Source organism: Bufo bufo, chromosome 6 (genome assembly GCF_905171765.1).
Source record: "Bufo bufo chromosome 6, aBufBuf1.1, whole genome shotgun sequence".
In the NCBI taxonomy this organism is placed as follows: Eukaryota; Metazoa; Chordata; class Amphibia; order Anura; family Bufonidae; genus Bufo; species Bufo bufo.
In genome coordinates, this window is record NC_053394.1 from 173800004 (window position 1) to 173813229 (window position 13226).

At 41.3% G+C, this 13226-nt stretch overlaps 1 protein-coding gene across 3 annotated transcripts in view; it reads right to left on the reverse strand.

Moving 5' to 3' along the window:
* Nucleotides 1-13226, reverse strand: part of LOC121006089 (oocyte zinc finger protein XlCOF8.4-like) — a 41910-nt gene that overhangs the window by 18890 nt on the left and 9794 nt on the right. For all 3 annotated transcript variants that reach the window (XM_040439004.1, XM_040439005.1, XM_040439006.1), the window contains exons 5-6: nt 7828-7913; nt 302-410 (exon numbers count right to left, since the gene is read on the reverse strand). In XM_040439004.1, coding sequence (XP_040294938.1) covers nt 302-410; nt 7828-7913 — 195 coding nt within the window. The remainder of the gene's footprint in view (nt 1-301; nt 411-7827; nt 7914-13226) is intronic.

A 13226-nucleotide genomic window follows, 5' to 3' on the forward strand; every position in this document is an offset into this window, starting at 1 on the left:
CGCTACAAGGCACCAATGCTAACCACTGAGCCAGTCTCAAGACTAAATAAAAAAAATGACCTGTCACCACAAAATACAATGCAATCTGCAGGCAGTATGTAACCGAGCAGAAGATGTACAGATTGATATATAGTTTTGTGGGGGGGGGAATTCAAAAAAATGACAAGTTTTACTGAAAACTTTTCCCACAAAACTATACATCAATCTGCTCAGCTCATCCAGCGCTATAACATGCTGCCTGTAGTGACAGGTCCTCTTTAAATACTAGGAAGAATTTGAATACTTTGTGGTTACCACTCACCTGGACTGATAGCCGTAGGAATCTCCTCCTCTTTACAGCGCTTTATGCTCAAGTCCTTCTCACCAATCGTTGATATAACTACAACCTTCACGTCAGCCATATCAGAAATCTAATTGCAAAAGGAATAACACAATGAAAGGTATGGAACTGTCCACTCCAGGTCAGCCACATGTCATGTAGCTATTTAGGAGATTCCTTTCTAATTAATCAAATGCTAAGTGTCCCATTCCTAGCACCCCTGGGCTGATGGGACTAGATCTAAATTTCCTATATACTGAGGAATCGTTATGATTTGTTTTTTCTGAAGGGAAATGAGTGGAGCTTATCTGTTTTTATTTTACGATTGTAGATTTTTTATTCTGTTCCTGAACAGGATTATGGGGCTGCCATCTTTCCTTTATTAGAGATATGCTTTACAGTAGCCTCATGGGCCATAGATACAATAGTCTGGAGGGGACCTCATTGCCTTCTATGGGAGATTTTTTTAGACATGCTCGGTGACCTGTGCAAAGGTCATTGTATAAGAAAGAAATAGATGAGACGTGACCATCGCCTACTGTGAACGATGGATCCTGTGTTATCTATATGTAGTTTATCTTTCATTGCAATCCTGCCTGTGATGATAATCATATGACTGCTGAAATGTGATCTGTACAGACCAAGAAGGGGAGTTTATTATTAGGCTTAGAGGCCAATGCAAAAACTGCAAGATTTTATTATTTTTTTAAATTCCAAATGGGGTGGAATGGGAAAAAAATACATTTCCTCCACCGTTTTACGGGTTTTGGTCCCACGGCATTCCATTTGTGGCAAAACTGACCTGTGCCCTTCATTCTCTGGGTCAGTACAATTAAAACGATGGAATCAAAAACTCAAAGATGGTGGCTCACCTCAGGCGGGGTTCTGGATGAAGGTGCTGCTAGCCCAGACTAGAGGAACACCCCTCCTCTAATGACGTGTGTAAAGAAAAATCAAGTTTTAGGGCGAGCACTCAACACTAGCACCAATAGAATAGGGATAAAATATTTATTAAATCACAATTTGGAACACGTGTACATTTCAATAAAATAAAGGGATAAAATACATACAAAATACCACATATAGGGATAAGAGTCGTGACAGTGACTAGTCAAGAAACTTGGATACTGTGTGGAATCTAACACTTGTGGTGGAGCAGCTAATAAGTATTCAGCCAGCACAATAGAATGTAGCCAAGGGCATATATCCCATGTGCAGATGATTTGATCAATCAATAGTGCCGGCTTGTATCCGCGGCTCCAATGTTAATAACGTAGCAGCAACTAAACGCAACAATTGTTCCTATGGTGTGAATACAGGCTACAATGTCCTTCAATTGCGATAGTAGATAATGATAGCTGATATATGCGGCTCCAATGATGATGACGTGATGGAGCGGCTAAGTTCAACAATTGCCGCTAGTGATTAAACACAAGTTTCACTGTCCTTTAACAGTAATAGTACGGTCTAGTAGCCGTACACATTCAATAGTGTGCCTGATCGCATACAAACTGCAACTGTAACGTTCCTACCTTCCTCTTTGATCAATAACGAGGACGTCTCTGTGGACGTGTGCGGTGGGTAAGCTATAGGTGGATCGTTCCGGCGTCTGGATAGTGACTGCTGTAATTCGCTGTCTCCAGATATCGCGGGATTACGGAAGCAGTAGGTGTCCTGGATAGCCCAAAGCACTGTTCGGCAAATAATATGTTTGGCGTCCTAGAAATCCATATTCCTCCGATTTAAATTGATGTTTGCATGGCCATGCATAGGATGCGGAGGTACTTCTGTTACAGGTGTGCGGCCCAGACGCGTTTCGGGAACTCCTTCCCTTCGTCAGTGGTACTGCAACACCTGTCATACTCCGCCTTTTATATCTTCAACTTGCCTGAAATCCTGAATCACTTGATTACCTTTCAGCTGAAATAAATCTCCTGCGTTTCTTCATGCGTTTTCAGTGCGGTTTTTTTGTAAACTTGTATGCGTTTTTTCATACTATACATTGTTCATGACATTCTACATGTCCTACAGAAATCCAATTTGTAGTTTCATATTGCTCAAGAGTAATATACTCATTATACTGCATAAATGGCACAAATTGATATTATCTTACTTCATAATTAAACGCACTGGATATAATCTTACTTATGCACTATCCTATATGATGCACAATGCAAATAAATAAAGAAATAAAAAACTATAATCATACAAAATATATATACATATACACTATGTGTACACATATATACGTATATGCATATCACACGTATTAAAATCCAATAAAACTACCAAAATACAAAGCAATGTGTAATCCATATTTTAAATATTTTAAATATTGTAAGTGGTGCAACATCTTGATAGATAGATTGAATAAAACGACTTATAAAAATATAAAATGTATAAAAAATAAATATACATAAAAAAGGTTGAGAGAGAGATCCAAGGGCTGTTTTATAAAAAGGCGCTCATTCAGGTAGATTTCAGATGTACAGATATTGATGGTTGGACTGTACCTCATTATCTAAAATTATTCTCCCATTTAACAATAGTCACAAACGACTACAGAAAATCATTAAAACCCACTGGCATCATCTGCTTAGTGATAAAAAGATAGGACATCTATTATCAACTACCCCGGCATTAATATTCACTAAGGCACCCAATTTAGGCCTAAAAATAGCCCCATCAATTAAAACATCCAAAATAACGAAAAAGGAGAATACAATTCTGGGCTCCTGGATGAATTTAAAAGGCTTTTTTAAGTGTGGGAAGTGTATGGCGTGTAAGGTCAACCCCACACCTAGAAAAACCACCAATATCTCCTCATCACAAAATAAATTTATGTGGGAGATTAAGGACTGCCTAACTTGCAACACGCCAGGAGTTGTCTACCTTATCCAGTGCCCCTGTAGGAGACAATATATAGGGAGAACAAAACGCCCCTTGAAAACCAGACTGGCTGAGCATATAGCTAACATAAGGAAAGGCTATGATAAGCATTGTCTATCAAAGCACTATAAAGATATACACAACAAAGATCCCTCCGGCCTGGTATTCACGGCACTGGAGAAGGTGGTCAAACACTGGCGTGGGGGAGATTACATCAAACAAATGTCCAGGATAGAATCCAAACACATATACCAGTTTGGATCTCTGTTGCCAGTTGGTTTGAATGCTGACTTGGAGATCTTTGGATTCTTGTAGACTGGGTGCCCCCGTTCTGACTCTTGCGACTCAGTTTGGTCGTTTATCGACACTGTGTCGCGGACTCGGGTGTGGGCCCCCAGTCTCATACACATCTAGATAATGAGGTACAGTCCAACCATCAATATCTGTACATCTGAAATCTACCTGAATGAGCGCCTTTTTATAAAACAGCCCTTGGATCTCTCTCTCAACCTTTTTTATGTATATTTATTTTTTATACATTTTATATTTTTATAAGTCGTTTTATTCAATCTATCTATCAAGATGTTGCACCACTTACAATATTTAAAATATTTAAAATATGGATTACACATTGCTTTGTATTTTGGTAGTTTTATTGGATTTTAATACGTGTGATATGCATATACGTATATATGTGTACACATAGTGTATATGTATATATATTTTGTATGATTATAGTTTTTTATTTCTTTATTTATTTGCATTGTGCATCATATAGGATAGTGCATAAGTAAGATTATATCCAGTGCGTTTAATTATGAAGTAAGATAATATCAATTTGTGCCATTTATGCAGTATAATGAGTATATTACTCTTGAGCAATATGAAACTACAAATTGGATTTCTGTAGGACATGTAGAATGTCATGAACAATGTATAGTATGAAAAAACGCATACAAGTTTACAAAAAAACCGCACTGAAAACGCATGAAGAAACGCAGGAGATTTATTTCAGCTGAAAGGTAATCAAGTGATTCAGGATTTCAGGCAAGTTGAAGATATAAAAGGCGGAGTATGACAGGTGTTGCAGTACCACTGACGAAGGGAAGGAGTTCCCGAAACGCGTCTGGGCCGCACACCTGTAACAGAAGTACCTCCGCATCCTATGCATGGCCATGCAAACATCAATTTAAATCGGAGCAATATGGATTTCTAGGACGCCAAACATATTATTTGCCGAACAGTGCTTTGGGCTATCCAGGACACCTACTGCTTCCGTAATCCCGCGATATCTGGAGACAGCGAATTACAGCAGTCACTATCCAGACGCCGGAACGATCCACCTATAGCTTACCCACCGCACACGTCCACAGAGACGTCCTCGTTATTGATCAAAGAGGAAGGTAGGAACGTTACAGTTGCAGTTTGTATGCGATCAGGCACACTATTGAATGTGTACGGCTACTAGACCGTACTATTACTGTTAAAGGACAGTGAAACTTGTGTTTAATCACTAGCGGCAATTGTTGAACTTAGCCGCTCCATCACGTCATCATCATTGGAGCCGCATATATCAGCTATCATTATCTACTATCGCAATTGAAGGACATTGTAGCCTGTATTCACACCATAGGAACAATTGTTGCGTTTAGTTGCTGCTACGTTATTAACATTAGAGCCGCGGATACAAGCCGGCACTATTGATTGATCAAATCATCTGCACATGGGATATATGCCCTTGGCTACATTCTATTGTGCTGGCTGAATACTTATTAGCTGCTCCACCACAAGTGTTAGATTCCACACAGTATCCAAGTTTCTTGACTAGTCACTGTCACGACCCTTTATTTTATTGAAATGTACACGTGTTCCAAATTGTGATTTAATAAATATTTTATCCCTATTCTATTGGTGCTAGTGTTGAGTGCTCGCCCTAAAACTTGATTTTTCTTTACACAATTAAAACGATACTACATATGTTTAGGTTTTTATGTCTAAAAAGTGTGTAAAAACGAAATGTAAACTTTGAGAAAAAAAATCACCATATTCTGACCTCCATAACTTTTTTATAGTTATATCTACTGAGCTGTGTGGGGGCTCAGTTTTTATTGATACTATTTTGGAGTGTGTGTGACTTTTTGATCACATTTTATAAAAAAAAATTGGGGTAAGAGAAGCAATGAAAAAATTGCAAATTGGGCATTTTGACCCTTTTTTCATTCCCTGTATTGGAAAAATAATATTTTTTATTTTAATAGTACGGGCGTTTTCGGTCACGGTGATACCCATAATGTTTATATTTTTTGTTATTTATGTATTATTATTATTTTTTTCATTAAGGCAAATTGAATGTATACATGATTTGTTGATTGTGCACACATAAATTTAGATATAATGCTTACACTTACAGTCAATAAAAAGCCTTATACAATGCCTGTCCAAAAAAAAAGTCGCCACCTGGATTTAACTAACCAAATAGTTATGAGCCTCCTATTGGATATTTAACCCCAACTGGTGCAATGAGTTGCATCTCATTTCTTAAACAACCATGTCGAAAGACATCTCGTAGTCTGTTTGAGAAGGGTCAAATCATTGGCATGCATCAAGCAGAGAAAACATCTAAGGAGATTGCAGAAACTACTAAAATTGGGTTAAGAACTGTCCAACGCATTATTAAAAACTGGAAGGATAGTGGGGACCCATCAGCTGTGTAGCCGTAAGAAAACCACTAATCAGTGAAGCAAACCAGAAAAAAAGGCTTTAATTTGCTAGGGAGCATAAAGATTGGACTCTGGAGCAATGGAAGAAGGTCATGTGGTCTGATGAGTTCAGATTTACCCTGTTCCAGAGTGATGGGCGCATCAGGGTAAGAAGAGAGGCAGATGAAGTGATGCAACCATCATGCCTAGTGCCTACTGTACAAGCCTGTGGGGTCAGTGCTATGATCTGGGGTTGCTGCAGTTGGTCAGGTCAGCCGACTACCTGAACATACTGAATGACCAGGTTATTCCATCAATGGATTTTTTTGTCCCTGATGGCACAGGCATATTCCAAGATGACAATGCCAGGATTCATCAGGCTCAAATTGTGAAAGAGTGGTTCAGGGAGCATGAGACATCATTTTCACACATGGATTGGCCACCACAGAGTCCAGACCTTAACCCCATTGAGAATCTTTGGGATGTGCTGGAGAAGGCTTTGCGCAGCAGTCAGACTCTACCATCATCAATGCAAGATCTTGGTGAAAAATTAATGCAACACTGGATGGAAATAAATCTTGTGACATTGCAGAAGCTCGAAACAATGCCACAGCGAATGCGTGCCGTAATCAAAGCTAAAAGGCCAACAAAATATTTTTGGTGGCGACTTTTTTTTTGGACGGGCAGTGTACCTTATCAAACAGGATTTTTCTGTTCCCCACCTTTCCTCCCTCCCTTTCACCCCATCGCTCTGCACAATCTACCTTTTTTCTATTAATACCTTGTTATCTTGTTTTGGTTTAAGTCTCCATTGATCCTCTTATTTATTTCAGCTGACCCATGGTTTTCCTTTACTGATATAGTATATTTTTCTACACTCCTGTCTGTCCTTAGGATTTTGTGATCTATTTATCCATCTGAAGTTCTGCCTAATCTATTAGTATGTTTCCCTAAGAGGCACCATGTTGTCAATTGTAAAGGTGCTACTATCATTTGTATTTCTTCATCTGTTGAGAAACTTTCAATAAAAGTCTGCCATTTTTTTTTAAATGCGTATGTCATTTTTGTTTTTTTACTTTCTACCTCCACTAGTTCCAGCCTTATACATTTCTTTAACTGAACAATCACTTCAGAGGGTTGTGGGCTTCAACCAATGCTACAATAGACAACTCTTCGCTGCCAATAGAAAGAGATGCGCTATCGTCGGAACATGTTAGTGGGGTGCGTTATTTTGGAATATACACTGCATCGGTGATTCTAAAAGTTGTATATGCGTTTTGTCTAGCAGTAAACTACGCAATTTTCCCCAAATTTCCTTTACCTTAGGGCATTGCCAAAGGCCAAGAAAGAGGTTAGTGTTTTCTAAGTGACATTTCGGACACCTGGACAATTTGTCTGTTTTATCTTTCCTGGTATAAAAGCCATAGATGGCTCTATGAATTATACGGAACTGAGATACCCTTTTCCATCCCTCCAATACCTCTAGTGGAGTATTTAATTCCGGTTTTTCCTTCTTCCAATTATGAAAAACTGTTTCACCGATGTCTTACTTCTTATATCTTTATATATAGATGCAAGAGTGACATTCGCATCTTTCTGTCCGATCATCAGATCAAAGTCGTTCTGTGGGATTTCCTTAGAACAAGTGAGCTGATGATACCATAATATGACAAGAAGGAGGAATCTGTCACTCCTGTTTTCAATCTGATGTCCTGAAAAGTTTAATATTTTCCCTGCTCCTCGTCCCAGAAGTCAGATAGGGTTTGGGATCCTTGCCAGTTTAATGGTCTCCCCGTTGCTGCTGTGCCCAGTTGTTTTATATCTAGATATTTAGAGCACTGGAAGTTCAGTCATTTTTTGGTGACATATTCCCTCTAATAAAAATAAAAAGTATGAGAAAAATGTAATCTTAATGGGTACCTGAGATTCTTCTGGCACACCTTTGTTATCCTCTGTATAACCTCTTAGAGAACTGTGACATTTCAATATAAGATTTCTGGAACCATCTGTAGGTAACACACATAATTAATGATTTGGTTAGGATCTATTACCATGTAATAAATATTATGATACTGCGCTCTGGGACTGTGGACGTGTTTAAATTAGTACAAGAGTATCGTATGTTAGTTCCATTCAGCACATGAGTATACACCAATACGCAAGTATCTGTCTGGCTTCACCAGTGTACCTGAAATGTAGACTCCTGTTTGTGCGCTGATACTTCTGCTTGTGCTCCGATGCTTGGTGAGGTGGTTCGCCTTCCTGAAATCAGGGATTGTCGATTAGGTGAATGTTATTCGCCGAGTCATCGATGCTGGAGTCCGGGGAATAAGTCAGTCCAGGTATCGAATAGTTTGGCGTGCTGCTCCGCGCCCAGGCCGGTGGCGTGATGCTGAAGCAGGTAGAGGTTGGGCAAAATTTAGCGCTCACTAGGAGCAACGAGTGACGTCACTACCGCGGTCGTCAATGACCACAGGTGCCAGGTATCTCTTCTCCAACGCGTTTCGAACAGACGCTGTTCTTCATCAGGGAGTGTTACATGGCTACTCATGCTCTCTCTATTTATGCGCTCATTTCCAACTCAAAATATTAACCCCTTCCATGCCATTCCTACACAGATCCATTACCAATCATCATTCAAAAGCGAACAGCTCTATTTCTGCATTTAAACCATTAGGCATTAGGGTGTCCATGTTGAATATCCATTTTGCCTCTATTTTGGACATTTATTTAACATAGTCACCCCCCCTTTTATTTCTCTGTATTATTTCTACCCCACAGAAATTGGAACCCACAAAACTGCCTCCATGTTTCTAAAGATCACCTGCACAAGCCAGAAGGCTATTTGAATAGTGTTTTGTAGACGGATTAGACCATAACAAAACTTTTTGGTTCAAATGAGCAGCGTGAGAATGTTTGGAGAAGGGAAAATACTGCATTCCAGTATAAAAACCATATCCCATCGGTGAAATGTGGTGGTGGTAGTTTCATGGTTGTGGGTCTGTTTTCTCCACCTGGACCAGGGCAGCTTGTCATCATTGATAGAACAATGAGTTCCAAATTACACCAGCTAATTCTAAAGGAAAATGATGATTACACTCACCGGTAATTGGATTTTCCAGACCCCACGCCAGCACCACAGAGAGGATCCGCCCCCAGGGACAGGAAACCTGCAGAATAAAAAGAGCCTCTCTCCAACCTCAGTCGTTTACAAAGTGTGAGAGTCACTCCAACCCTAGGTTAGTTCATCTAATTATGTATACATTTTTTATTTATTTTTTGCTACACCCTGCGCAACTTAAACCGAGAACCATGAAACACCAGGCAGGGAATAAGTAAGGGTACTGTCGTGGGGTCTGGAAAATCCAATTACCGGTGAGTGTAATCATTTTTCCCTTCCCCCACGACAGCACCACAGAGAGAGATTACAGAGAAGACTACCCCTTCCTTATAGGGGGCCACCACTTGCAGAACCTTTTTTATAAATAGAAGATCAGAGACAGAATTTAGTTGGAGCCGATAGGGTCGGTAAAAGGCATAAGGAGAAGACCAAGTGGCAGCCCTACAGATTTGCACAATAGAAACATAAGCCCTTTCAGCCCAAGAGGTAGAGACTGCGCGAGTAGAATGTGCTCTCAGTAGAACTTCCAGAAGAGGTGTAAGCCAGATAAAGAACTGTCCTAATCCATCTGGCTAGTGAACTCTTTGAGGTCACCTTACCCTTAATTATGCCACAAAGAGAACAAAAAGCGCAGAAGACTTTCTACAATCCTTGGTCACCCCTAGGGAACATACAGTATAAGGCATCTCCTGACATCCAGACTGAAAAAGCAGCCAGGTACAGACTCAAAAGGCAGCCAGCCAGCCACAGGCTCAAAAGGCAGCCAGACAGGCACAGGCTCAAAAGGCAGCCAGCCAGACAGACAGGCACAGGCTCAAAAGGCAGCCAGCCAGCCACAGGCTCAAAAGACAGTCAGCCAGCTAGTCACAGGCTCAAAAGGCAGCCAGCCAGCCAGCCACAGGCTCAAAAGGCAGCCAGCCAGCCACAGGCTCAAAAGGCAGCCAGGCAGCCACAGGCTCAAAAGGCAGCCAGCCAGACAGGCACAGGCTCAAAAGCCAGCCAGCCAGCCACAGGCTGAAAAGGCAGCCAGCCAGACAGGCACAGGCTCAAAAGGCAGCGAGCTAGACAGACAGGCACACGCTAAAAAGGCAGCCAGCCTGACAGACAGGCACACGCTCAAAAGGCAGCCAGCCAGACAGACAGGCACAGGCTCAAAAGGCAGCCAGCCAACCAGGCATAGACGCTACAGGCGTTCAGCCATAGACGCTACAGCCGTTCAGCCGACCAGGCATAGACGCTACAGGCATTCAGCCGACCAGGCATAGACGCTACAGCCGTTCAGCCATAGACGCTACAGCCGTTCAGCCGACCAGGCATAGACGCTACAGCCGTTCAGCCGACCAGGCATAGACGCTACAGCCGTTCAGCCGACCAGGCATAGACGCTACTGTTAGAGATGTGTGAATTTTATTCTATATTTTTTGTATCTCTAGGACTGTAACTTGTTAATCTTAAGTTGTTACAAACTTCTTCTTATCTCAGGAGCCTCCCCCCTCCCCTTTCTGCTGTTAGTCGAGCTCTGTCTATGCAATGCTATGAGGAGAAGAAAGGAAGGGGGGGGGGGGCAGAGAACTGTGCTGTGGGCAGCGTTTCTCTTCTATCTCCCCACAGATGCTTTGAAGATGTGTGCACTGTGAAAGGATGCTAAATCCAATCCCTTGGCTGGATGAATATGATACACACATATTACTCACTGCCTATAAAAGAACGCCTCTTTGAAGTGTCATATATGACATGTGCAGTACTATTGTTAGGATAGACGGCATTACAACATGGCGACGATAACCAGATGTTTACATTAGTTCACATTCCAAAGTAGTGCACAGTGCGCAGATGCTAGAGTGTTATCTCTTCTTCCTTTTGAGCCAATGAAATAATGCCTGGGCCTCAGAAAGTACTGCCCTTTTCTGAAGATGTATATACCGCTTACTTTCTGTAATAAATTAGAGATTGCATTGACAATCTATGTGTCAGCGTCTAGTCTCTCAGCCACGCATGGATATTAACCCCTGGGGGGTACTTTGATTCGGGGCACCAGAGTGTATCTTAAAGGCGTTAATTAAAAGCCGCTTTGTCAATTGGCACCCAACGTGGGGCCCCAAGGTGAAGGGAGCATCAACAGCCGACACACAAGAGGCCCCAGGACTTGACGAACGGCAGAGAGGAGATGGCCGGCTTTAATAGAACGGTAAGAAAACTCTTACCCGCCTTTCTACCATTTAGTTCGTCACTTCATGTTGGCTTAGTCTGCTGTCAGGTGGTACCCATGTAAGTATAGTAGTCGGCTAATATGCTGAAAGCCTGGGGTCCATAGAACCATAATCTGAATTGATAGATCACTCTGGTGTGTATATGTGTTTATGTGTGTCAGTATGGTCCGAGGAGTGAATTGAGCATGGACAGTAAGACCACAGACAAAGGGAGGGGACAGTAACCTCCTGGTTTGGAAGGGGGCGCTGTAGCACCGAGGTGTGGGACAAAGTAAACTCCGGCTGACCTGGCAGGAAGACGCGTGGAGCTGCCTGACCCCCAAGGGGGAAGACTGCGGAGATATTCTCCACCTGACCTGACCCCAGGAAGATGCGTGCGGAGCCGCCTGACCCCCGGAGAGGGGAAGACGTGCGGGGAGTCCCAGCTGACTAGTCAGACGTGATAGTCAGATTTGAGCCAACCAGAGGGGAGGGTGAATCCTTTGTCTGCGGAGGAAAGGATTAAAGGTGCCTCTTTACTCCTCTGTTTTGTGTGCGTCAGTCTGAAATACTGCTGTTGAAATGGGCCAGTCGCAGTATTATTAAGAAGGAGACAATACAGCCCCTAGCTAGTAGCGAGGGAAGAGAGAGATTATAGGATGTGATATTAATGGAGAATTGAAAGTTAAAATGTGAAAAAGAATGTTACAGAGAAAGTGTGGCCCCAGATAGCAGGTCGCCCGGCTGGCAACAGGGATCAAAATCTGTAAGAATCTGTGAAGTTAGAGCTTACAGACTGTGGACATCAGAACTCCTGTGATGCTGAGGGGGGGTTCTAATGAGTGAGAAAACAGAGCAGTGTCAGGATGTTAATTGATGGCACTAGCAAGAAAGAAAGTGCCCCAGTGTCTGCAATCAGAAAGGCGCTTGTGTTAAATGTTCAGAAATGAATTGGTTAAGTTTTGTTACCCTAATGATATGTGTGTGTTTAAATAGGGAAGATCCGTAGCCCTAGCATTAGAGATTAGAGCAGTAAAAGATGGTCAGTTAATGGATAAGTACTGTACCTAGTGTAAGAAAACACAGTATTGTCTGGTGCAGTATCTGCAAAAGTTTGAGGAATATTTAAGACGGTTGAACGTCCTGTGATGGGCTGATTCACTTCCCCTGACTTAACAGAGAAACATTCCTAAGATAAGATAAGCAGGCAAAGAAAAAAGGGGGGAGGGAATCATGCAGAATAAGTGATGTTATATGTGTAATAACATTATACAAGACGAAGAATTGTTTAATAATTTTCTTTCTTCTTTCCCAAGCAGTGTAATGTGGGAATCCAGCTTTTAACAAAAATTATTATATATGTGTAACACTAACTAAGACCACCTGGCATATAAGATGATTTGGGTTTAACAAAATGACTGAATGATTATAACATGTATATTGTCTTGTTCTAAGATTTGATTAATCACAGAGTGAAGACCAGAAGACATTGGAAAACACAGCACAACAGCGACATAGACCATCAGCAATTCTGGGTGTGGTGTGGCTATCTGTTTCCAGGAAAGCTGTGTTTGTCTGTGCTGCAAGTTTTGGGATGAAACAAAGAAAACTATGTGGCTGGGTTGGAAGACAAATGATTCAGTGGAATGTGAATGGGTGTGGCTTTGAGTTGTAGTTGAGGCGAATATATGTGAAGACCGATGGATGTTTTTACAGAGGTGTGTATGCAATTCATATTTTATGTATAGGGGTGTGGTTATGAGCTGTTTGTGAAAATGAGTACATGAAAATGTGAATGCGTATGGAGTACGATATTTGTTTTTAAATAATATGCGCATTGAGAATTTTATTTTATTTTTCTTGGAAGATTTTTGGTTTTTATTGGTGCCAACAATGTTGATTGAGCTGTACATTTTTTTAAATTGAAGTCAATCAAAAGTTTCTTATGGGCCCTTTGTGTGTTCATGTCTGTATTGTCAGATCTGTTTGTTTCAATGTTTGAAGTTATG